Below are 26,893 nucleotides of genomic sequence, written 5' to 3'. Positions count from 1 at the left end.
AATTTCTGACTGCAATATAAATTATCTATACTCAATGTGATTCAAATAACTTATCCACTGTAACCTAATGTGTTCATCTCATTTGTTTTGTGCAACATTTAAGTTTTCCTTTCATTCTTGTATCTTTAAACAGGAAAAGCAAAAGGCCAGGAGACATAAAAGCAAGCAGACATCAATGGTAAATTTCCTCTCTTGTTGCTAAACAATCTCTTACTCTTACAATGTGTTGAAATCAAGACTCAAGACTTTACCTTGGCCAAATGACCAATGGTAAATGGAAGTCGTCTGGGCAAGTGTGAGGTTGTTCACTTTGGACAATAAAAAAGCCTGAGTGTTTTTTAAAATGGTGAGAAACTAGGAACTGCAGAGGAATGAAGAGATTTAGGAATCCAAGTATATATATCATCTTATATATATATATATATATATATATAAATATATATATGTACATCCAATGGATCAGTGTAAAGAACAATCAAAAAGGCTTATGGAATATTGGTCTTTTATCTCAAGGTGGCTGGAACACAAAAAGAAGGAAGTGGTGCTTCAGTTGTAGAGAGCTCTGGTGAGACTCCATCTGTAATATTGCATTCAAATTTGGGCACAGTGCCAGAGAAAGGACATGTTGCCCTTGGAGAAGGTGCAGCATTGATTCACCAGAATGATATGGGGGCTTAGAGGATTTTAATCCTGAGTTCCTAGGCTCCATAAACTTGACATGTGTTGCCTTGACTAAAGAAGATCGAGGGGTGATTTGGCCGAGGTGTGTAAATGTTAAAAGCATTTGATAGAGTAGATACAAGGAATTGTTTCCCTGATGGAGCCATCAAGAACTAGGGGACACCATCTTAAAATTAGAGCCGGGTCATTCAAGGTGAATATTTCACATAAAGGCTAGTAGAAATTTGGAACTGTCTCCCACAAAAGGCTGTGGATTGTGGGTCAATTGGAACTTTCATGACTGAGATTGATAAATTTCTGTTGCCTGAGGGTATCAAGGGACATGGAGTCAAGGCAGAAAAATAGAGTTGATGTACAGATCAGCCACAATCTAATTGAATGGTTAGTTGTAGGTTGGAGGGGTTGAATGGCCTACTCATGAACTCCTGTGGCATCAATTAGACTGCGAAGGGATGTGCATTGGGAAAGTATCTGTGATACGTTATTCCTTATGTTGCAGGCAGATAGTCCTAGTCTGGATTACATTTTCGATGTCACTGATACAGATCTTCATGAGTCAAAGGTAAGCAGTAATCAGATCAAGTAAAGTTCTGAATACAACCTGAGATGGTAACATTGGTATCTTAGAACTAATTCCAATCCCAAATGGCAACTCTAAATGGTTTCAGGAACCAAAAAGGATTGCATAATAAACCCCAATTTCAGTTCTTTGAATGAAGCTCCTCTTCAGCTGTTATCTATTAATCTCCACTCTAATACTTTTCTTTCCAAGTATTAACAATTGCAACAATTAAATCATTTTGAGACTTATAAAAGTGATGTAGATTGCACACCATTTGAGGAAAACAGAGTCCAGTTCTTTTTAAGAATGAGATACATAGGGAGAGTTTATGGTTTTCACAAAAGGACAGACTGGTATCAGGAAGGAAGTTGAGTTGACAGTATTTAAGAAGATGCAAGTAGCTTATGATGGGTGCCATTTTGATCTTTCATCCAAAACAGGCAAGTTGATGGTGTCCACCCAAAAGGATGATTAAAGTAGAGGCTGGACCATATTCAGCTTCAGGGCTCATTTGAGTACCATTGGTGAGAGCCCTCATTGGGAACTGGTGAAGAGTTTACTAAATGGGCAGGGGGGTAGATGTCGGTGAAAATGGCAGCTCCATGAGCAAACCAAGCTGAAAGGTTGGCAGTAAAAGGGAAGGAAGGTACACTGGGATGTGGTCTATTTAATGCACAGCAGTTGGCCACAGTATTATTGTGTAGCCAGGAAAAATATTTTCTCACTTGTACTTGAAAATTGCAAACTGTGTCCTACAATTATTGTAGTTTTTAATTTATGGTTTTTGTCAATGATAATACTGATTGTTGACCCAAATATCTCTTTCCCTGCCTGTGAATCAAGATCAGTCAGTACTTGAAGAAAAAAACCTGGTGTAATCATTTACCTCTTCTACGTTTTAATAAATAAGTGTCTCAACCTGGTCAAAAAAAATTGTCCAAGCTTTACAAACTGTTTGAGGTGGAAATGCCTTCTTGCTAAGCTGCAGGCCCTCAAATGGAAGATGCGTCTCTGCAGAAGCGTTCTACTGAATTAAACCTAATTTCTTTCCTTCACTTACACAGGATCATTCACATATCCACACAGCTCCAGATTCTGACAGAGATTTGGGAAATTAAGCTACTCCATTCAGTTTACCAATTCAAATGTGTAGTGTTACGTGAAGCTTTAATTGCCGGGATGCTTTGACAAGTGATCTGGACTTCAAAGTGAACCTATAGCTCTTCACACACAAACAGGCTTCTCTTTCTAAAAAAAGGAAACTGACATGGATTTGTAAAAGCTGTAACAATCAGTAATTTATTACCTATGGCACATAATAATTCAGATTGAACATGGTAAAAAATGTGGAAAGGTAGATGGATATGATACATAGGAAGATAAGGAATGAAAACTAAAGGTTTGCTCAAGGGCTAAATGTAATTAAGGCTGTTTGAGTTACCTGAATGTGACTCATTGTTTAATTTAATGTCAATTTAAAATGCATGAATAAGTTCATGGTCTCGTATGGAATGAGCTTGTTGCAATGCCAAGGAGCAAAAGCTTTCATATACACTACTCCTAAAATTGTTTTAGTAACGAAGGCCAATAATATAGTTCACTCAGTAATTGGCAAAAGTTGACTTGAGAGCAGGATGCATGAATTAAGATTAGGCTGATTGAATATTTATGTGTGAATATTATGTGCTTAATTAATTCATATAAAATTCATTTCAGAGGTGTTACCCATCTGTATTAAACAAGTTAACATTACTATTAAAATAGATGTCCAGGATACAATTAAGTATTCATATGATAATCTAATTTCAAATCACCAGTTTCATTCCTCATCACATTGGCAAATTAATGTGAAAACAAAATTAATCAAGAAATTATACTGCTTTTATACTGTATCTTAAGCTTCCTAATTGATCAGTAATTGTTTCAATGAAGTAGGACATTTTGCTATTAAATAAAAGTAATTGTCATCATTCTAAATGGAATAAATGGCTTTTAATAATTAAAAAGGAAACCTTACAAAAAGGAAAACAGAATTTAACTTTAGAATGTCAACAAAAAATCCACCTGATATAAATATTTAAGCATTAAAAAAGAAAGGGTTATTGTGAGTAATGGATTTTTTACATTAAAAATGTCTATTTTTCTGGACAAGGTTTTGTCCTGAGTTTTTAAAAATATTAATTTCATCCCTCACCATTACCGTGTAACTAAGTGAAGTGGAATGGATTTCTTTTCTGAAAATGTATTGACTGACAGATGATAGATGCGATGTTCCAGAGGTTTGCTCCATTCTGCTATGTTATGCTGTGACAATAACTCAAGGGGCATGCAATTAATCCTAGTGAAAAAAAAACCTCTGGCAAAATCATAGTTAATGTCTGTTTGATCTTTCAGCCATCCAATCGTAATAGAGTTTCCTTTTTACTCTTATGACATTATCACTCAAGTGACCAATTGGGTATGAAATGTTGTAGCCCTTTTAATTTGAAGAGCAAAAGTATTTAGTGCACGTTCACCTACCCAGACGTTATTCAGGAACTTATGTGATTTTGTGTCCATGGATGGAAAATTATGGGGTACGAGTGCACCAAGTCCCATTCGTTACTCCACTGAGCAAGGCTAATTCCTGGAGCACACATTCACAAAATCTACCCTGTAAGCTCTAATTGTTTTACGTGCGCAATCTAATTTGTGGAAGTCTCTTAGATCCATTCACACTTTTGCTTATATAATTGAAAAAACAAGGAAGTTAGGGAGTGATCGTTAGTGGTATAGGTGGGCAATGGGATTTAGGGACCTGGTCACATAAAAGGTTAGGTCATAGGTGCAAAACATGATCAAAAAGATTAATGAAATACTGACATTCAGGATGATAAAGTACTTAAAACAATCAAGCAAATGAACAGGGTATATACGTACAAATTATTCCTTGACCAGGGAAATCTAGAATCAGGGACCATGGCAGACAAATTTGCATATGTTACTCTGCAAACTTGCGCCATTTCCTGGGTAGCCCACGCAATCCACTTTGTTGATATAATTGAAGAACACTGCTTGGGCTGAAGGTAGTGGCCCATAGTACCGCCTGCCCTGGAGAACTGACGTAAGTCTGTGCAGAATGAATTTCTGCCCCATAATCTTAAAATAAGTTCTAAATTGGTAAAAAGTAAACAAATCATGAAAAGGGATGTGAAAGTGAGGAATGCACTGCCTCCAAATACGATAGATGGGCAATTAAATGAGCTATTTAAAAGAGAAACATATACTTAATTGGTAAAATATTATTAAGGGATATTTAGAGCTGGCACGGGTAACAAACTAACACTGCAACATCAATTGACCAAATCGCCTACTCCTGTTGCTATGGTTAGGGTTGAGGGGTTAAGCTGGATTGCTCATTAGTTTATAGCATTACTCTTTCATATTTGGGATCTTAGGCCAAACCTAACCTACGATGAAAGGATTTAAGCCTTCTCTTCTGACTGGATATTAGAATCATGTGAGAATCATAGAATGATACAGCACAGAAGGAGGCCAAGTGGCACATTGAATCTCTTTGAGAGAGCTATCCAATCAGTCCCACTCCCCTGTTCTTGCCCAGTAGCTCTACAATTTTTCTACCTATTCTGTTTTGAAATTATTACTGAGCCTGCACCCAACACCCATTCAGGCTATGAATTCAGATCATACATTGCTGAGTTAAAATGTCTTTCCCTTATGGCAAGTGCATCAGTTGCGTTAAAGTTCTAATCTAGTTTCTTGTGGATCAAGTTGACGGCTCAAAATTGCTCTGATTTGATACTCAATGGCTCTAAACTAGCAATCTCACTCTGGTACCAATAATTTGGAAATGTAAAACTGCATCAGCACAGTACAAAGTGTTGTGCTGAGTTGGACTGAAGGCAGTTGTTAGGACAGAGTTTTACTCTGCAGCTAGCCCTTGTTGTACATGACCCATGAGTGACAATAGTGGATGAATCTGACATTCCCCATCAACACCATCCCTCATTTCAACAAACACAATCTTCTTCTCCAGGTAGCATCCTCGATTATTTGAGAACATCGAATCTTAGCTTGTGCCATGATTTTGCTATGGAGCAGGGCAAGAAGGCAGACCCCAAGTCTACCCCAGCTGAAATAGGATCAAGCCCTGCCTTGTTGGTGTTACCCTGAACCACACGCTAGCCATCTAGCCAACTAAGCTAACTTGCTCCCCAGCAAACTCAACTCATCCAAAAAAGTAAAAACATTACAGACTAAAGATACACACTGAGATCTATCAAAGAGGAATGGATTTATACAGCTCCTTTTCCTGAAAATTCACACTTCATTTAATCTAGCATAAAATCAGGAAGGTCTCCGCCTCTGAGAAAGGGGTCTAAAAAGGATCTGCATCCAAGAAATTAAGAATGGATTAAAAATGTCCTAAGGGTTTCCAAATTTGATTTACCAGTGTGTATTTTCAACCCCCCAAAATATCCTCTTAAATATATGTATTGCTGAAAAAAGAGACATGTCTAAGCTTTTCATCTTGCACTCATCAGGACACTCGCAAGAATATCAGTATAAGGGGGAAAACAACAATTTATACTGTGTGTGAAGAGAGTGCTGATTGGTTGGCAATTGGCATTGCCCTGCAGAATGGACCACTGATGGTGCCTGAGAGTTAACTATCAAGCATTGTTTGAAATTTAAACCAAGCAGCTTGACCCTGATTGATCAAGGCATTGTCCTGAGGAATGAGTCCGCAAATGGCTGTCACTTATTTTGTTTAACTGAGTCAGGCATGGTGTATGCACATGTTCTTTCTGTCTGCAAAGAACAGGGCCCTGTATATTAATATATGTAGCTTCCAGTACACTCTAATGCACCACATTGTGAGCCCGACTGACAACTTTAAATTGGTTATCAGTGTAATTCTTAGGACACTGAGGATTATTTAGTAAATGTTGTCCAATTGCAGAATCACATCTAATGTTGGGCCTGAATCTTCTGGTTGGCATGCAGTAGCAGGCCCCACTCGCCGATGTGTAAAATGATGCGTGATCACGTCGAGTGTGCGTCCCGACATCACCGCACGTCATTCCAATCTTCAGTTCAGTGGGCGCACAAGAGTCGGCTGCACGCCCACCAGACTGTCAAAGGCCCATTAAGGCCATTAATATTCTAATTAAGCTGGTTGTCTGGGCTGCCCGTCCAACCTTAAGATTGGCGGGTAGGTGAAGAACCCAGGCGGGCTTTGCATTTATCATGAAACCTCATCCACGGGCGGGATGAGGTTTCATGAAGGCTTTATAAATTGAATAAACATTTTTATTAAAATTCATTGACATGTACCAGCTCATGTGACACTGTGCGAAAGAGCGCAGGCCCCCACTCTCTCTCCTCCCCCTGCCCACACAGAGAGTGTTCAGTGTTTCCAGGTGCGCTTCACGTGGGGCGGGCCTTAATTGGCTGGCCCATGAAAAATGACAACGCGCAGCCAATTGTGGGTAACAATCAGCTGAGTGCTCACCCATGCCCACTCCCACTCAGCTCGACAGGGAGAAAATTCTCCCCTTGGACACTGTGCTTTGAGCTTTGCAAGCACAGGTTGGTTGGGAACAGCGACTGGGACATGCTGTTTGATGCGAGCTGTCAGTCTTTGGGATGTACGGCCCACATGCCTAGCATTACACTGGCACTGAAATTCATATACCACATTACTCATTTGTGTGATAGGCAGAATGTCTTTTTGACTTGATGGCAGCATCCTGTTAGTGGCAAATACCACTTGTGTTGCTACTGCATAGTAGCAGTGTGAAAAAGCTAGCTTCACCTGTTGCTCAAATATTTGGGATACCTTGCCCTTCAAGGGTAATCTGAGGTGGACTGGGCACTTTTCAGGGCTGAAAGTGACAGCCTTAGGTCCGGTCATGAGTTTGCGTGATATACTGTGCGAAATGATCTGATCGGGGTGGCCATTATCCTGCAGGATGCCTTTGGTGTGCCCTGTTTCAGCATCAAGTTTATATGGTGAGCAAATGGCTCGGCCCTATCTACAAGGTTGCCAATAGACCAATTTTATAGCCTATGGAACCGTAAGAATCCCAATGTGTATATTGACCAGTGAAGGTAAGCTTGGAGTAGATCGTGGTAGAGAATCCCCAGCAGATCTTTCAACTAGTACGTCAGTTAATACAGTAAGACATAATGCCTATCACACAAATAATTAATGTGGTATATGAATTTCAGTGCCAGTGTGATGCTAGGTATGTAGGCCGTACGTCCCAAAGACTGGCGGATCGTAACAAACAGCATGTCCCAGTTGCTGTTCGCAACAGGCAGTGTACAGACCGTACCCAACTTGCACCCCACCATGCCTGCAAAACTCAAAACATAGTGGCCAACATTAGATGTGATTCTGCGATTGGACAACATTTGCTAAATAATCCTCAGTGTGCTAAGAATTAAGCTGACATCCAATTTAAGATTGTCAGTTGGGCTCGCAGTGTGGTGCATTTGCATGTACTGGAAGCTACATGTATTAATACACGTTCTTTGCAGACAGAAAGAATGTCCATACACTGTGCCTGTTTCAGATAAATAAAATAAGTGACAGTCATTTGCTGACTCATTCTTCAGGACATTGCCTTGACCAATCAGGGTTAAGCTGCCTCGTTTAAATTTCAAACAGTACTTGGCAGTGAACCAGTCACCAGCAGTAGTGTCTTCTCCATGGCAATGCCACTTGCCAACCAATCAGCACTCTCTTCACATACAGTATAAATTGTTGTTTTCCCCCCTTATACTGGTATTCTTGCGAAAGTCCCGATGAGTGCAAGATGAAAAGCTTAGAGCTGTCTCTTTTTTTTCAGCAATACTCAAGTTCTGTACAACCAAACAATTAAATATATAAGTAAATTATCTTGTTTTATAAGAGTATTTTCTTCAGCGGTGTTAAAGCGTGACAAAGCATCTGAAAGGAAATGTTTTATAAAATTGAATTTTGTGTTTGTGTTTAATATTTGGAAGGTGAAAATAAAACATGCTTTGTTAAATAAAAAAATGAATAAACTATCCTTGTCTTCAAAAAAATTCTCCTTGTGAGTTTTATTAAACCACCTGGGTGTCAAGTATCATCTGGAAGGGGTCAGTAAAGGAAATTCTGGCAGGGAAGTTCATACAGCTAATGGAACCCACTGGATTTTCCTTATGTTGAAATTAAGTAGATCTAGAGGACATGAAAGACACTTTAAACTTGTATGAAAAGCTTTTCTAAAATAATTCATTAAATCACATTTACAATGTAACTTTGGAAGGACGATTTCTTGACTTTGTGCTTAGGAACTCTCATTGCACTGAGTGCAGCGAATATTGGAAAATCAGGCGATATTCCAATGAATGCACCTGGCTTTCTAATATTCGCTTGCCTGTGAAACCAAGGCAAGATTCAGAAATCCTCCCCCTTAATTTAGAAGGTACTTACAGAAGGAGCTGGAACAAAACTGCACAGCTTTTGGGTTGGATTAAGTCCACGCCTCCAACTTCAAAACCCTCCAGTAACTCTTTATGTTCTCTGTAGGACTAAGCACATCAGCAACAACAACAACTTGCAGTTATATATATCACTTTTAAAATGGCAAAACCTTCTATGGTGCTTCACAGGATTGTTTTCATACAAAATTTCACACTGACCCTCATAAGGAGATATTTCACAAATAACCAAAACCTTGGTCAAAGAGGTAGGCTTTAAGGAGCATCTTAAAAGAGGAGAGAGAAGCAGAGAAGCAGTCCAGTTTAGGGAGGAAATCTCAGATCTCATAGGGCTGAGGCAGCAGAAAGCATGGCCACCATTGTTGGAGTGATGAGAATTGGGGATGTGCAAGATGCTAGAATTGGAGGAAGGTAGAGATGATGTTGGGCTGGATGAGGTTACAGTGATAGAGATATTATCTAGATATTACCTAGGACTTTTTAATGGGAGTAGACTTCCTGCCTACTCATAGTCAATGAGTACAAAATCTACACGTCTCATTTCACAATACATACTTCAACTTTCAATGAATACATTAAAAAATGGGTGTATTGAAGAATGTCAGTTTGATACCTTGACAATTTATATTTTTGCTCCAAAATTATACAAATCATAGAATGGTGCAGCACATATGGAGGCTATTCAGCCTGTTGTGTTTGTGTCTGCTCTCTGCAAGAGCAACTCACCTAGTGCCACTCCCTCGCCTTTTCCCTATAGCCCTGCAAATTCTTCTCTTCAGACAATGATCCAATTCTCTTTTGAAAGCCATAATTGAATCTGCCTCCATCACACTTTCAGGTAGTGCATTCCAGATCTTAATCAACCACAGTGTAAAAAATGTTTTTTCCTCATAATGCAGATGCTTCTTTTGCCAATCACCTTAAATCAATGCCCTCTGGTTCTCAATCCTTCCACCAATGGGAAGAGTTTCTACTCTGTCCTAACGTCTCACGATTTTAAACACCTTTATCAAATCTCCTGTCAACCTTCTCTCTTCCAGCTTCTCCAATCTTTCCACATAACTGAAGTTCAGCATCCTTTGAATCATTCTTGTGAACCTTTTCTGCACTCTCTCAAATATCTTCACAGCCTTCCTAAATTGTGGTGCCCAGAACTGGACACAATATTCCAGTTGAAGCTAAACCAATGTTTCATACAATTGGAAAGGAGTTAGACCTAAAGTTCTCTTGGAAGGGTTTTTTGTGATTTTACATTGCTCGAACACATTAATAAATTGGGAAGTATAAGTCTTGAATTACCCATTGGATAGGTGTATGAAGCACAGTGTAATGTAATACTGAATCCTGGACCTAAAGGTTGTACTGCACAAAGTCAGTTTTTCAGGACCGTGGTACACAATTTGCTGTGGTCTTGGCCTCATGAGGCACGTGCAACATGCATAGCACCAGATTCATTCTCTAATTTGGGTGCAATTTAATTTCTAGGTAATGCAGGCTAGGGATCCCAGCTTCAATTTCTGCTCTGTAAGCTTAGCCAGAATGATTATAATACTATTGTCCCCGGAGATGGAGGAGAAAAAACCAGCAAAAGTTCCTTATTCTTGGCACTATCTGTTGACCCTGCTATAAAATATTTGCAAATGTTAGACGAGGATAGAATCAAGCTTGGCTGAAATGCCTAGGGTGGCCAATTCTGGTTGAGCATAATCCTAAAGGCTGCATCACACAGCCACTCATCTGCAAATGTCCTGCCCCCACACTCTTACCATTGAGCACCCGATGGGTCCATCTTGGCAGTGTACTGCCTTCTCAAACAAAATGGAAAGAAAACAGACTCTTAATTACCCTAGGTAGGCTGTTGTCAAACAGTATTTTCATTCCATCTCCAATAGATTTTTAAAACTAATAAATGAATATAACCAGGGGTTACAGTCTGAGGAAACAGGGTAAACCATTTAGGACTGAGATGAGAAATTTCTTCACCAGAGAGTGGTGAGCCTATGGAATTCACTACCACAGAAAGCAGTTGAGGCCAAAACGTTGTATGTTTTCAAGAAGGAGTTAGATATAGCTTTTGGGGCGAAAGGGATCAAAGAATCTGGGGAGAAAGCGGGAGCAGGCTATTGAGTTGGATGATCAGCCATGATTATAATGAATGGCGGAGCAGGCTCGAAAGGCTGAATGGCCTACTCCTGTTCCTATTTTCTATGCAATGCTTCTATGAAAGCATTCAAAGACAATTAAAAACAACATTATATTTTAAATTATCCCCATGACTTTTCTTCTGGAGTTGCTCGTCGCCATGTCCTGGAAGTTATTCTTTCACTTCTGAAGGTCCAAGGAAATCCTGGAGGGTTGGAAACCCTCATGAGTCCCCCCAGAGTCAAAGAACCTGGTAAAATCTTAACTGTAAATGAAAAATGCAAATTTGTTGAGATACCAGGCAGGGTGAACAATTACCTTGGAGCTGTGCCACAACATGAGCCATTGCCTTCAGGACAGAAAGCAAATGAGGTGAAGAAACAATAAAATTCATAATTATTATAGCACAAGGGGCCATTTGGCCTATTGTATTTGTGCTGATAATAGTTCTTCTGCTGCAGCTGTCAACTCTAATTGCATTTCCTTGCCCTGTTCCAGTAGTTTTTTATATCCCACATTTTCAAATATCTGTCCAAATTCTTTCAAAATGTGTTATAGTTTCCATCACAATAATTACTTATTGTGGTTAAGCAATCTATGTTCTAACAATTTTGTATGAAAAAATTCTTGTAACATTCTGCTTTTTTCTTTGAATGATAATCCTGAGTCTATGCCTCCTTGTTAACTCTTCACCAGGCAATGAAAACGATCTTTTATCTCAAAGTCTTTGTTAGATCCCTTAACTTACTCTTGTCTAGTAAGGAAAAAAAACAAAAACTGAGCTATCTTTATAACTATAGCCTCCTTTTTCTATTGGTATCTTTCCTATTGGTATCCTCTCCATATGCATTGCATGAATCCAATATCCTTCCAATAATAAGATCCCAAAACTGCATGCAAAACTCTAATTGTGTCCTAACAATTTCTTGTACAATTTTAGAATATAGCTCAAGTTACTCAAAGGGAGTAATTTTAACCAATCCCCAAGACCTTTTGCGTTCTTCAGCTTTGAGGTCCAGCTATCCACCATAGATTGAACCCCAGAGTGGGTCCCAATTTCACTAGGTTAGCAAGTTATAGCTGTTGAGATGTGCATATTCACACCAATTGCATGACAGGTCCTGTTTAAGATCCAGGCACAGGAATTCCCAATTTAGGAAGTGTCCACCATCTTAAAGAGTGGAAGAATTCTCTCTGTCGGCCAGAACTCAGCATAGCCAGGATCCAGTCAAATATTGGGCCCTTCCATCTTGTAATTTTGTCCCACTTTATTCAACCTTTACCTTACCCAACTTGTGTTTAAACATCTCCTACTCCTGATCCACTGTTTGATCTGTCATGCTCCAACCAATTATTTTTGAGCTATCTTTTCATCCAATTCAAATTAGATCATTTCCAGTCTTTATCCTGGACTCTCATTTTTCTTTCTTTATTTTCACACTGAACCTAATGAGGTTACTTCAAAGGTTCACTATTTCCCAAGTGCCTTTTCCCATTCTACCTTAGTATTTCCTCATTATTGCATCAGCTTACCACCACAACCCTCTCTAAATTTCCAATAAGTATCAGGCTAATTTCATTCTCGCTATTTAGTGGTCTAAAATGTCCTCCCAATATAGTATCAGATTCATTATTTTTCTTACCTTAACGCAGGCAGACTCAAGTTTCCTTCCAAAGGCTGTATTGGATCCTTGATTTGAATATTTTTAAGGCAGAGCTAGATAAATTCTTGATTAATAATGGGGGTGAAAGGTTATCAGGGGTAGGCAGGAATGTGGGGTTGAGGTTACATTTGGATCAGCCATGATCTTATTGAATGGCAGAGCAGGCTTGAGAGGCTGAGTGGCCTACTCCTGCTCCTAATTTGTATGTTCATATGTTGATTATTAAGGAAACTATTTTTCCCATTTTTACTTCTCAATTTATGAGAATATTTTAGTCTGGAATAGTTAACTGCCAGCCTGTCCCAAGCTGAAGCTAAGTGTCCTTCCATTCGAAGTAGAGTCTCTGGTTTCCTGACTTTCAACTGCTGCATAATCATATATTAAAACTTCAACCATTGGCCTTTTATGCTCCTCAATATCCTTTGCCCTTACATGTCTTTACAGTACCATGCCTTGAGTTTCCAATCCTTAAACTACTTCGCTTCTTCCCCACATTTATTCTTAGTCCTTCTGCCAAAAAGACTAGGATTTGCCTTCCCACTTGCTTGATTGTGAGTGATCCATCAGAGGTCAATAGAATGAATAGTTTTGTTTTGTCCTCTACGTTCTCACACCTGTCGTGCCCCATATGCCCACCCTGTAGCCTCTCTGTAGCTCATAGATTCCCAGGGTGAGAACGTGGTACAGATGCCCACAAGGAGGCAAGCCTGCCTGCCTCTCTAATTATTTTCTCCCTTGTGTAAAATATCTGGAGGATGAGGAGCTCAGTACGTTCCTACAGTGGAGGAGGATGTAGTCAGTGGACCAAACCCACATTTCACCAGTCCACACAGCAGAATGTTGGAGCTTCAATAAGCTGTGCCATCAAACTGCCCTTGTATCATTTCATATTTCACTCTTATGTTCACCTTGAGCAATAGTGTTGCTCTTCTGTAACTGGGGCTGATAGACCCTGTGAGGCTCATTTTTAACATTCAATAAATATGGAAAATTTCTATCCCCTAAACTCTTGATTGTGCCACACTCAGATATTTAATTCAGAACTTATACATGGGCAGCATGTTGTATTTGCATTTTGCATTCCATTCCATGCATTCACTGGTTTTATCTCACTCGCTAATTAAACAAAGTATGTTGATTACAACAACAAAAATACAACAACTTGCATTAACATAGCATCTTTAACATAGTAAAATGTTCCAACGTGCATCACTGAAGGTTGTAATATGTGTCAGAAATAGGTAACTAGCCAAAGAGTTAGCAAGGCAAAATACAATGATTGTAGGACATTCTTTAAAGCACCCATTAAGTGCATTAAAAATACCAATAGACTGTGCATGACAATTATATTGTGCTGTTTTCCACAATATCTCGTCTTTTCAAATAGGTGGAACAAAATCCATCAGAGAGTTCAGGAAAGATTCTAGTGAGGATACGAAGAATGGATTCATGGAAGGAAGACCAGGTAAATCAATTTGTATTCTCATCATTTTTGATTTCCAACTCCACCTATTGGCTCTTATCCTGGTTTGAATAGCAGAATTGAGACATCCTTTATACAAGAAATCATAAAAATGATTGCAGGCAATAAATTCTGCTCCTGCATGAAACTGTGTGCCCCATCCCCCCAGAAACCATGACTGTAGGGTGAGTAAAATGAACAAATGGAAAATCATCTCTGGTAGTTTGCAAATTGGTGATATGTTGCACAATTGGAGTGCAGAATTTAAATTTTTACTTCTATACTGTTATAAAAATTGACCACACTAATACCTGCAATAAATTTAAATCTGAGATTGATAGATTTTCCTATACCATGCTATAAAAGGGTATTGAGCCAAGGCAGATAGATGAAGTTAGAACAAAGATCAGCCACATTCCCACTTAACAGGTCTAAGGGCTGAGTGGCTTATTCATGTTCCTATGTAACTAATATCATGCAACAGAACCATCTAAAATTGTTTATTAAGAAATGATCTGATCTTAATTGGCCCGCCAGTATGAAATCGTGGTGCGGTGCCGATCATAGGCAGCTTCCCGACTGCCCCTCCCAATCCCACATGCCAAGGTCAAAATCCTGCCCCTAATTTCCCTTTGAACTAAGTTGTTTGCTAGGCATTTTCAGCAGGTAGTTAAGAGTCAACCACAATGTTGTGGGTCTGGAGTCACATGTAGGCCAGACTGGTAAGGATGGCAGATTTCCTATCTGAAAGGATAATTGTGAGCCAGATGGGTTTTTACAAAGATAGTTACACAGGCTAGCTTTCAATTCTAGATTTTATTAATTCAATTTAAATTCCACCTGCTGCCATTGCTGGGATTTGAGCCCATGTCCCCAAAGTATTAGGCTGGGCCTCTAGGCTACTCATCCAGTGACATTACCACGACACCGCCACCTCCCCCATGAGATGCCCTGAATTTGCCCAGAAATATACACCAGAATGCATAAAACTTTTAATCACAGGCCTAGAGAGTGGTTGGAAGTGATGTACAGCAGAAGCTGTACCAGGAAGGATTTTTTCTTATATAAAATGTATTTAATGCAAACTTGCTGAACAATCCCCAACTCCTACCACCCCCCCCCACCCCCAACCAACACCTTTCCTCAATAACCAACCCCCCCCCCAACCCCTCTCAGGCTCAGTTCAGTTAACGTTCATCTGAAGTTCGTAATATTTACGGGTTAACAATTTTGTTTAGCAGATACGTCTACCCGGTGCTGCAGGAATGAGAGAAGTAAAGAAGAGACTGGGGGTAAGAAATGGCAGTCTTTTATTACAAGGGAGGTGGTGCATGTAATTCATCCATAATTAACCAGCCATTAACAAAATCACGTTCTTGAATTTCAAAGCCAAGCTGCATAAAGTGACCTTTGTAACAACCGTGAGTGAGGCGCAGTTTTTATTGTATATAACTTGGAAGTTGACTAGCTCAGTTGGCTGAATGACATAGCAAGACCAATCTGTTTTCAGTTTGAATCCGGCCAGGGTTCGTTCAGTTGTTCATCATTCTGAGCTGGATAAAATAGTGTGGTGTCTTAGTAGGCACAGGAAGTGGGACTGTCCATTACACATTTGCAATCTGTCCTACCTGTTTGCTAATGGAAATGGGAATGTGCAACAACAACAACTTGTATTTATGAGGCACCTCTAATGTAGTAAAAGGCCCAAGTTGCTTCACAGCAGCATAATCAAATAACATTTGGCACCGAGCCACATATGTAACAATAGGGTAGATGACCAAAAGTTCAGTCAAAGAAAGAGGTTTTAAGAAGCATCTCAAAGGAGGAGAGAGAGCTGGAGAGGTAGTGAGGTTTAGAGAGGGAATTCCAGTTTGATACCTAGAGAGCTGAAGGTATGGGTGCCAAGGTGTAGGGTTAAAATCAGGAATGTGCAAAAGGCCACAAGTGGAACAGCAGAGAGATCCCAGAGATTTGCACAGCTTGAAGAGGTTACAGAGGTAGGGAGGAGCAAGGCTGAAAAATCTAATGAAGATGAATATTTGCTCTTCATTCTCAATATCTGTGAATGGATAATTTATAGCAATGTGAATAAAATTAAATCGTATTCTGAGGTAACTACAAATGAGAGTGCTTTTGAATATCATAAAATAGATTTTTTTTGGTTCATTCTCTCCTCAGGAGTCTTATCTCAATACCAGAAAGTTGAAAAGAGAGAAGGTAAATTGTTTCTATGAAAAGAGTGTACTTCAATCATATCAGATGTTTTTGTTTGTCTGAATTGTGGATCCTTGTTTCATTTAGCAGAATAAGGCAATGAAGGTTGCTACTCCTGCACTGGCATTATCATCGCAGAAAGGTCAAAAGGTAGATTTTTTAAAATTCAATATTCCTACACCTGGTTCAACCAGGATCAACTTACTTATTAGACGTTCAAGGTTACCTGGAACAAAGTGGAAAGAATCCTGATCCTGAGTGATAAGTCTACTCACCAGCTTTCAATGAGTTAGGCTGGCTGGACAATCAATAACGTTATGCTGCTTTATGGCAGATCTGCTTGGCACAAATATCAGACTACTGAGCCTGTCACAGTGGTTGACTCAGTTTTCCCATTGTTAGGCATTTTATCTTGGTGCCTAATTGACTCTAAGTCATTCATCTTACCACACACTACCCCCGTACTCCTACAGCCCGCACCCCCTGCCCCCACCACCATCCCATCTTACTCCAATTCTTCCAAAGCGAACAGTCAACAGTTGGGTACCAATTCACCCAAATATTTATAGTTCATGGCCCGTAACTTTTGATCTCCAGGGCATTGTAACTGGGGGTACCCCAAAGATGCACTGGAGAACAACCCCCCCACACCCCCCTGCCAGAGGTCCCCAGGTAAGGACTGCATGGCAATTGCCCGGGAAGTTCAAACTCCCACTGGGCAATTGCCTTGCAATCAGAGTGATCCGAAAATACAGTATAAATCACAAACTTTGGACAGTTCCAACTGCCTTACCAGAATAGTTACCCAGGAAAAGTTAGAACAATTAAAACCACTTCTAACTCCTAGGTAACTAAGTACTGCCCCCGCTCCCAACTCACCACGGGACTACCCCATCCCCCCCACCCCGATCCACCTATGGACATCCACTGACCATCTGACCCCACCCCCACTTACCACCCACACACTTACCAATCCTCCAACCTTCGACTGAACACCCAACCACCCCCCAACTGACCAGGCGACCCCACCTCCAAACTGTCCACCTGACCCCACTGACAATCCAACTCCTATGCCCCCACTGACCACCCAACCCCCATGCCCCCACTGACCGCCTGACACCCACCCCCAGTGATCACCTGATTCCTCCCCCACTGACCACCCAAATACCCAATCCCCCTGACCAGCTGAACCCCCATTGACCACCCGATCCCCCGACCTTTCCCCCAGTGACCACTAACCACTGACCACCTCCTCACTGACCAACCAACCCCCAAACACTCGAACCCCCCAACCAACCGACCCCTACCCCCCACTGACTACCCAATTCCCACCACCACCATTAACCACCCAGCCCCCACCCCCCCTAAGCATCCCTCAGACTCCATTGGAACTCCCTGAACACCCGACACCCCTTACCACCCGACAATCACAAATTTTTCCTTCATTTAAATGAATGGATAGAAAATCAGGCATGCAATGTTCACCACTCTGGCCTGAATTTCATGCTCCCCCAATGGCTGTTTTGAGGTGGGGGGGTTTGGGGAGAGCCTGAAATAGAACAAATGGGCCTCCCAGTGGGCTCCCACCCTCCCCAACCTCTCAGCAATTTTACACTGGGACGGGCAAGGCCTCAGACGAGCCACACGCCCTTGCCCCAATTGAGGCTATTAAGTGGTGGCCAATTATTGGCCACTTAAGGGCTGTTCCCCACCAAGCCTCAATTTTTAGGCTTGCGGGAGGATTTTCTGGATGTGGAGAAACCCAAAAATTCTCAGGCTTAGGTCTTAGGTGGGAAGGGGGTGGTGGTCACTTCCATCAGAAGCCGCCTTCTAACTTCAGGTGCCCCACCCCAATTTAAGGTCCAGTGGCTGACGGACCTCCCTCTCCCCCACCCCGGCCTCTCCTCCCACCATCTACCCCCCAGGCCTTCACTACCCTCCCTATCCTGAGACCCCGAAAACTTAGCTTTCCACTCAGTCCCAGGACGTAGGCTCCGACATCTTCAGGCAGTTCCTCTTCTATCCACTGTAGCTTCTGTCGCTGCAGAGACTAGAGAGCTGGCAGCCAATCAGATTGGCCAACAGCTCTCTAGGGAGGGACTTCCTGCCTGCAGTCAATTGATGCTCATTTGAGCGTGAAATATCTGCGGCGGGAATGTGTTCCCCGCTGGCTCTTTCGGTGGCGGGTGGGAAGCCCTGCCATCCAAAATATCCTGGCCCTTATTTTTCCACTATGCTCTGTGCCAGGGAATCCAATGTACTCAGGGTCCCCTGGATCTGCCCCTTAAATGTTCTGCGAACCTTCAAATGAAACAAGGGAAATGAAAGAAAGACTTGGATTTCTATAGCGCCTTTTATGACTTTAGGATGTGCCAAAGTGCTTTATAGTCGATGAAGTACTTTCCTGAAGGGTGTTTGCTGCTCTAATGTGAAAAAACATCAACTAGGACTACAGTGATGTGCTAATGTGATTGATATGTTAGAACATATTGTACTGCTGCCTTACACGGTGCTGGTGTTTCTTCCCAGGGTGAAAAGGGTCAATTTGGTGAAGTAGGACATAAGGTATGTGTGGAAATCAGAAATGTTGGGAAATATACTTCACAACAGAAAAAAATGCAGATGTTTTGAAAAACTATCAGAAGATTGGTTTTGGATGTAATTGCATAGACTGTATAGCACAGAAACAGACCATTCAGCTCAGCGGTTCCATGCCAATGTTTATGCTCCATTTGAACCTCCTCCCACCTTACTTCTGCTAATCCTATCAATGTTAGCAATGTAGATGACTTGAAGCTATGCTCTAGCCTGGAATTTAGGAGTTCTCACTTGCAAGTGAAAGAAAAATGGACATTCTTGTTTTGTGCTCTGCCCAAGACACTGCATGGTTTGACGCAGTGACATCCACAAACTTACAGATGCAGCTCAGAATAATTTGATGCATGTCATTGTTCAGGATCACAAAAAGGAGATTCTGAATGACCAGTTCCTAAAGCATTGCACTAGTCATTGATCCCCAGCATGAGGAATGGCCATTTATGACTAACCACTGCTGGATAAAATCCTCTTAAATTCTTTCAGATATGTTCTGCACGTCACTCATCTGGAACCATACTTTGGAAAGCCTAAATAATAATGCCAGTTAGATGTCCTTATCCACGGCCATTGCAGAAACTTCACAAAAACTGCCTCTCCCATTGGCATGTTTGTTGCCACACTCTCAAAATTCCTTTCTGTTGAAAGTTGGGAAAACTGATACCATTCCTCTCAGCTTCTGTCAGCAGCATTGAGCTTCTGGGTCCAATTCCATCAACTTCCCCCTGCTGCTATCACAAGCTGAGTTTAGAGGTGTAGAACCTTAGTGTCCTTATTAATTGTGGACTCAGCTTCCTCCCCACATCTGCTCGATTTCTGGAATTGTTTACTTCCACTTTTTCAACAGTTCCTATAATTTGTTGCTATCTCTTCCCTTCAGCTGCCTTCATCACTTCAAAATTTGACTTCTCTAACATTCTGCTAGCTGGATCCCCAATACTATTCACAAGCTTCAACTCATCCAAAAGGTTACAACCTAGGCCCTGACTCACATTATGGGCTGAATTTTGTTGGGGTGCTGGGGGGAGTGGGGGTGGAGCGTACTTCTCACGTTACCCTCCCCATTCAAAAAGTTGCTTGTAAGTCCAGCGACTTTAAAAAGGGTTGGCCCTGCAGTGATAATACACTGGGGGCAGACTTAGCATGATAAAAGTGGGACTTCCGCTCTTCAGGCACAGGAAGTCCCACCCTCGAGAGCTGCCAGGCATTCTGATCATCCAGCAGCTGAGTAGTCCCATCAGTGGGTGCAGGTGGGACTATGCTCAGTCCCCAGGAAGAAGACACCATGGATGCTGACTCAAGCGAGTCCAGGATTTTTGGGTGGGGAGGGACTGGGGACCCTTGGGATTCGATTTGGGGTTTGAGCTTTGGAGATGGTGGTGGGGGGAGGTGCATTGTTGGGGGGGGGTGGCGGGTGGCGGTTGTCCCCAGTGCACAGAGGGACCTCCTGCCCCCAAAGGAGGTACACTCCTTCCTTCTCCTGGTGAAAAAGTGGTCTTCCCCCTCTCCTCTTCCTTCTGCCGCCCACTATAATGTGGCAGAAAAGGCAGAATTAGGCCCTTAACTGGCCAGTTAAGGGCCTCAATACGCCTAAGGGCAGGTGAGCTGGCAGATGTCTTACCCGTCCACTGTATTATGGGAACAGTTCATAGGTGGGCAAGAAAGTGGTGGGATAGTCACCTGTCCTATTTTACGTGCCCCCATGTCTCAAACATGCTCGGCTCTTGTTGCTCTTGCTCTCCAAGCTCAGCTGGCCATTGCCACTCCTGCCCCCACCCACACCACCCCAACCTGCCTTCACTACTATGCTTCAGCATGTTGAGTTTAAAAATTGCATCCTTATCTTCAAAAGTGTCCATGGGATTGCCCACTCTTCTGCCTTACACCCTTTGCACTCTACAATCTAAAACTGGACTTCATACCCAACTTAACCACCATTGTTCACCTACCTGCCCTATTTCTAATGCCTGGTCACCTTCCTTCTTGCTTTTACCATCACTTTGGTTTCCTATCCTAGCCTCTCTATTTCTCCCCTTGTTCCCCATGTCTGCTGTCACTTTCTTCCTTATCGGAACATGCTCTGAAATGTCTTCCTGTACAACAGGAGCATGGCATAAATGCAAATTGCTGTTATAACTTGGTAAGACATGGCCTCATTTTACCAAAAACAAAGTGGACTTTTATTAAATTTGATGTCATATGATACAGTTTCTGAAAACTTGAATTTATACAGCCCCTTTCCTGGCTTCAGGATGACCCAAAGCACTTCACAATTATTTATTTTCAAAATGCAGTTTCTGTTGTAGAGATCATGGCCACCAATTTGCTCACAAATAGCAAATGAGATAAATAACCAATTGATCTGCTTTTAGTCATGTTAGAGATTGTTAACATTTAAAGACGAATTCCAAACACTCAGCAATTAACCAACAGAACTTATGTCACAAGATTAAAGAGAAATTAAAAAAGGCAAACTAACTTAACACTATAGCTTATAAAAACTTATGCTATAAATTCAGTTCTACTTTTTACTTCCCTCTGCCCAACACCACCGCACCCCCCCACCACCCACCCCGAGTTCCTTTATTTTATGAAATCTTGAGGCCAACCCAAAAAATATGCCACAGCCTTTCAGAATTAACTTTAATTCTCCTTAGTATCACATCTATTCCTTGAGTACCAATTACATGGGGCTCCTTCCATTAGCTTTGGATAAGTGATCCTCCAATTCCCTTTAAAGATCCTAAGACTGTGAACCTAGTCTTGGCTTTGGAAATAGGTTGCTTTTTCCCAGTCTGCGCAACTGCTCCATCTGTTCCCAAACTGAACTACTTGCTTCTGTCAGCAAACTCACACAGATACATTAAACAAATAACTTATAACCAAGGCTCCATCCTGAATCACTATCTATATGACAATGTGGGATTATTCAAACAGAAATGCAAGCACATTATTTTACCTTCAACATAACTCTTTAATTCTGAAACCCATATGGATAATTTATATTGGTAAGGCATTTTACAACCCTTTCTCCAGACTCCTTGGCTCCTTTGCAATCTTTGAGATGGATCGTTCATTTTCAAGTTTTTTTTTACTATCAATTCTGATCTTGTAAAATAAACATAGGTTAACTTTTAATTGTCACTAACTGCAAGCTTGGCTGAAATTCATTTACTTCAGGGTTGCTTAGCGGTTCTCAATCAGATGCCCTAATTTTTTTACAGTTAAAACTTTAATTCCTAAAACTAAAAGTTATATTCTAAAACATACGAATTATTTGAAAAGTTATATTCTAAAACATATGAACTAGATATTCACAAGTGGTACTAGTTTAAGGATACTGTTAGTCAGAAGGTCTTCTTACTCTTCTTTGAATATTGAATGGGATCTTTTACGTCCACCTTGGCAAAGTCTTGCTTTACCCTGCCTCAGTAAATGTATTAAGACAAGAGTTGGTTCAGGCTTCTCATATTAGCAATACCTGGACCATAAGACATAGGAGCAGAAGTAGGCCCTTCGGCCCATCGAGTCCACTCCGCAATTCAGTGAGATCATGGCTGCTCTGATAATCCTCAACTGCACTTTCCTGCCTTTTCCACCTGTATGAGCATCAATTCAACATCTCGGGCAGGATTTCGTCGCAGTTGGGAAAGGAAAATTCGAGAGCAGCCAAAAGTCAATTGACTTTTGGCTGCTCTCAAAATTTTCCCGTCTTGCCCTCATGATGCCTGAAAATCCTGCCACTCATCTTATAGTTAGTATCACTGACAATGCAGCACTTCTCCAGCTCGCCACCATGTCCCAACAGAGGCAGTGTTTCAACATTACTATTCAATAATTTCCCAAATCACAAGTTATAATCCATTGCTACATTCCCCATTGCTACTGCCAAAAAAGGTGAAGTGCTCACGAATGTTTCAAAGACTAAACATTCAAATAAACTGATTTCACTTTCTATCCTTCACCACTTCTTCAACTATTGAGTTCAGCATGGTCTGGCCTTGAGTATTGACAACTTAAGAGCTCTGAGTATATTTGAATAATAGTTTCAACCCCATTTTATGCACTTCTTGCTTAATTCAGGAAAGTCAAGCTGAATATTTAATCTGAAGTGACTTAAATTGATTATTTTATGTTAATTAAGCAATATTTGAATTTTTTTCCATTGTACTGATGTCCCACACAACGATTGTCAAACACACATCCTGTTTTTCTTTATTTGCAGGGAGAAACTGGAACAACAGGAAACCAGGTATGAATTGTCATTACCATATCCATTTTATACCCAACAAGCATTAGCATTTGGTCATTTTTGCCTCAAGTTATTAACGTTAGCTTATCATGTCAATATGAATCATTATGGATACTGTACCAACCTGTTTGGAGCAAAGAAATAAATACATTACATAAACAACCAATCAAAAACCATGTTGATAATAAAGTAAATCAATCTTTACATAATTCATTCTTTGTGACATGAGTCTACAAGAATCATTTCTTTTTATTTCAGGGTGCCAAAGGGGAAGTTGGTGAAAAAGGTCAAAAGGTAAAGTTAGAAATTACATTAATAGTTTTTGGTTTGCTGTCTACTTTTCTTGGTTGTTTTTTGTGCTGATCAAAGTGGGCATTGTCACTGTTGAAACATGAAACAGCCTCCTACATTTAACAGAATTTATGTTTAATGCTGTTGGCTCAGCATCAATTACAGGTCAAGCCCACCGTAGACAAATCCAGAATAAAGTACCATCTTTTCCTGTCTATAACGTCCTGTGCCCGCCAATTCTTGGAGTGTATTGGAAAGGAAGCAATTCAAAATTTCCTAAAACAGATGTCAAAGTAAGAAGTTCCTGCCTGAAACCTGTGTGGATGAGGAACATGTGGTGCATATGGGGGCTTTGTTGTGTGGGTGATGGGGATTTGTTTATGATGGTGCCTGTGCCAGGGATTTGGACGTAGTAAGTCTACACATTATAGCTGGATTATCCCTCATCATCACCTTCCTAGACCTCACTGCAGTCTTTGACTCAGTTCACTATCCCTTCCTCTAGTAATACCTCCATTGTCCAGCCTAGTGGGACTGACCTCACGTGATTCTACTCTGATCTATCAATCAATGAATGTTTGAGTAACTATGGATACCTGGAAGTGACTGCAATTCCATAGATAGCCTCATAACTGAAAAGAATGAAGCTTAAGTGAATTATAATTACACCATTTAAAAATTTTAAAATGTTTATCAACTGGTAAAATGCATTGAGCCAATCAAGTATTATTCCTCTTGCAGCCAGAGTAACTCCAGAAATAGCTCCTCCTCTAGTTCTGCATGGTCACCTCCAATATCTCCCAAGGACCTGATGAAAATCTGAAATAAAACAGAATATGCTGGTAATTCACAAGTCAGCACCTGAAAATTAAAAGACAGGTTAATATTTCCAGTGGCACCTTTCACCAGAACCAGTTTAGGAGTTTTATTTTAATTCATTCACAGGATATGGGCATTGCTGATAAGACGGGCATTTATTGTTCATCCCTAATTTTCCTTCAGAAGGCGGTGGTGAGCTGCCTCCTTGCATGGCTGCAGTCCAAGTGTTAACTGAAATTAGGCTATGTGCACAACGAATTGAAAAAAAATGTTTCCCACCATTATTACAGTAAATGGTTGTTCAAAGACTGCACATTATAATGGCTCCACCTTGTTTTCCAGGGAGAGCCTGGCATTGGTTTCAGAGGCCCAGTTGGTCAACCGGGATCTCCTGGACAAAAGGTACGAAGCTTGATTCATCACAGAATGAGTTTGTTCAGTGCATGACATGTCAAAAACAGAAAATACCGTCTGTCTAAGTGTCACAAGGCTATTCCTGTTGTTATATCACACAAAATTTTCCCTCGAGTTTAAAGGCCAGTGGTTCAAAGGATACTGCTTTCAGATCATGTATTTTGGCACGTGATTCCTGAAGAATTGTGCCCACCCATGTATGTGCAGCTTTTAGTCAGTGCCCATGGCACCCCCTTTCTAAAGGGACTTATTATGAATGGCAGCTGATGGAAAAGTTAGCTCATTGGAGATAATGGGGGTTAGCTGCTTAAAACCTGATTCATGAGGCGACAACACAACTTCCAAATCCTCAGCAAACTCCTAACAACAAATTACCAGCCATTCATTTCATTTTCGTTTGTGGGATGTTGCCAACACATAATGACCTGCACATTTGAATGTCAGTCACTGCATTACAACAAGCAGCTCACCGAGTGAATCTCTTAGGCCAGGATTTTATGGCCCCGCCATGACTTGTCTCCCCCTGGTGGATGCGGTGAGCCATTTAAACCTCCATTCAGTTCGGCAGGACCGTAATATCCCGCCAGGCAGGAGGAGCCGTAAAACCCTGACCTTAGAGTCATTTTGAGAAAGCGACCATCAGGGGCTATTTGTTTGTATGTTCCATACTAAACACACATACACCTTATGGAGAATAGAGTTAGAGCTAGTGCTGAAGCAAGAGATCTGTGTGTTTTGTTGTTTCACCTTGTAAATTTATCATGAAACTTTATATGAAACAGTAGCTAAATCCAACGGGGCTCTATGGTGTATTCAGAGGGGAATTCACTAGAAAACAAAGCCTACTTACTATTTTGTCCTTGTAAAAGACTTTAGTTCACCACACTTAGAAAACTGTGTCCAGCTTCAGTGCAAATTTTCAGGAAATCCTGAGCCAAAATGAATTAAAACCAAAATCCCTATGATGTCAAATTGAGACAAAAAACCTCAAATGTTACACCAATACTAACAGTGATTTTTTTTTAAAATAGGGTGAACCAGGGTTACAAGGTCCTTCAGGGGCTCAGGGTATTCAAGGCATCCCAGGTAATACAGGTATCCCAGGATCGCAGGGTACAAGAGGTCCACCAGGAGTGCCAGGATTCCCAGGAGCAAAGGCAACTATTGAAACAAATTATGAGTTTTTTTTGTTTGAACCTCTCTTTTGTAATCTCCAGTCTTTCTCACTATGCATGTGTGAACATACCAATGGACGTTTGAGTAACTATGGATACCTGGAAGTGACTGCAATTCCATAGATAGCATTATAACTGATAAAAATGAAGCTTAATTGAATTATAATCACGCCATTTAAAAATTTTTAAATGTTTATCAACTGGTAAAATGCATTGAGCCAATCAAATATTATTTCTTTTGATGGAGTAATCCCTTCAACCATCGTTCTCAGCATATCTCTCAATCAACTTTTCTCTTCAGCGACACATTTAGTATCCAGTTTATTTATGTGTTTGAGTCCAATGAGAAGAGCTTGTTGGGGTGACTCTCTGTGGGACAAGGTTTTCCTGCATTTGGATCCTGGTAGCGGCATTTGGATTGTAACCTCTCAGTTCTCCTACTCAGGCCAGTAATGTTTCTTTAGCATTGCTGGCTTATGTGGTTCTCCTCTCAGTCTCACAAAGTCCTGCTCACACTGTCAAAGTGGCAAACTTGACTTTACAAGGACCCATTATGCAGGAATGGCGAAATCTGCACCCTGAATGGACGGCTGACTGTCTCCAACTAAACAGTAACCTATTGAGTTAATTTTGTAGCATCTCCTCAGCTGAACAATTTGCATAAACTCAAAGTAAGGCTTTGATTTAGGGTTGGCAACAAGAGTAATGAAGAATGCATCAAATCTTGCTGGCAGCTCAAGTTCAAAGCGATCAGTGATGGTATAGTGGTATTGTTGCTAGACTAGTAATCCAGAGATAGTCCAGGGTAATGCTCTGGGGACCTGGGTTTGAATCCCACCATGGCAGATGGTGGAATTTGAATTCAATAAAAAAAATCTGGAATTAAAAGTCTAATGATGACCATGAAACCATTGCTAATTGTTGTAAAAACCCATCTGGAAATCTGCCATCCTTATCTGCTCTGGCCTAGATGTGACTCCAGACCCACAGCAATGTGGTTGACTCTTAAATGCCCCCTGAATGAGGGATGGGTAAAACTGCTGGCCCACATCCCATGAATGAATAAAAACAAAATATGGGTGGGGAGCAGTGCGGTTGTTACTACTTAAGTCTTTATAAAGCCCAAAGTACAAATTTTTAAATATT

At 40.9% G+C, this 26,893-nt stretch overlaps 1 protein-coding gene across 1 annotated transcript in view; it reads left to right on the top strand.

Annotated features, from left to right (window-relative positions):
* The window catches only part of LOC121286154 (collagen alpha-1(VII) chain-like), a 188,135-nt gene extending 162,265 nt beyond the window's left edge, over nucleotides 1–25,870 (top strand). The window contains exons 63-73 of the mRNA XM_041203135.1: nucleotides 134–178; nucleotides 1,181–1,243; nucleotides 13,913–13,990; nucleotides 15,229–15,279; nucleotides 16,166–16,204; nucleotides 16,289–16,351; nucleotides 18,731–18,766; nucleotides 23,022–23,048; nucleotides 23,307–23,342; nucleotides 24,501–24,560; nucleotides 25,604–25,870. Coding sequence (XP_041059069.1) covers nucleotides 134–178; nucleotides 1,181–1,243; nucleotides 13,913–13,990; nucleotides 15,229–15,279; nucleotides 16,166–16,204; nucleotides 16,289–16,351; nucleotides 18,731–18,766; nucleotides 23,022–23,048; nucleotides 23,307–23,342; nucleotides 24,501–24,560; nucleotides 25,604–25,870 — 765 coding nt within the window. The remainder of the gene's footprint in view (nucleotides 1–133; nucleotides 179–1,180; nucleotides 1,244–13,912; nucleotides 13,991–15,228; nucleotides 15,280–16,165; nucleotides 16,205–16,288; nucleotides 16,352–18,730; nucleotides 18,767–23,021; nucleotides 23,049–23,306; nucleotides 23,343–24,500; nucleotides 24,561–25,603) is intronic.
* Nucleotides 25,871–26,893: the final 1,023 nt, after the last annotated feature.

This window comes from Carcharodon carcharias, chromosome 13 (genome assembly GCF_017639515.1).
Source record: "Carcharodon carcharias isolate sCarCar2 chromosome 13, sCarCar2.pri, whole genome shotgun sequence".
In the NCBI taxonomy this organism is placed as follows: Eukaryota; Metazoa; Chordata; class Chondrichthyes; order Lamniformes; family Lamnidae; genus Carcharodon; species Carcharodon carcharias.
Note: the sequence above shows the minus strand (reverse complement) of the source record. Positions and strands in the feature narration are given on the sequence as shown.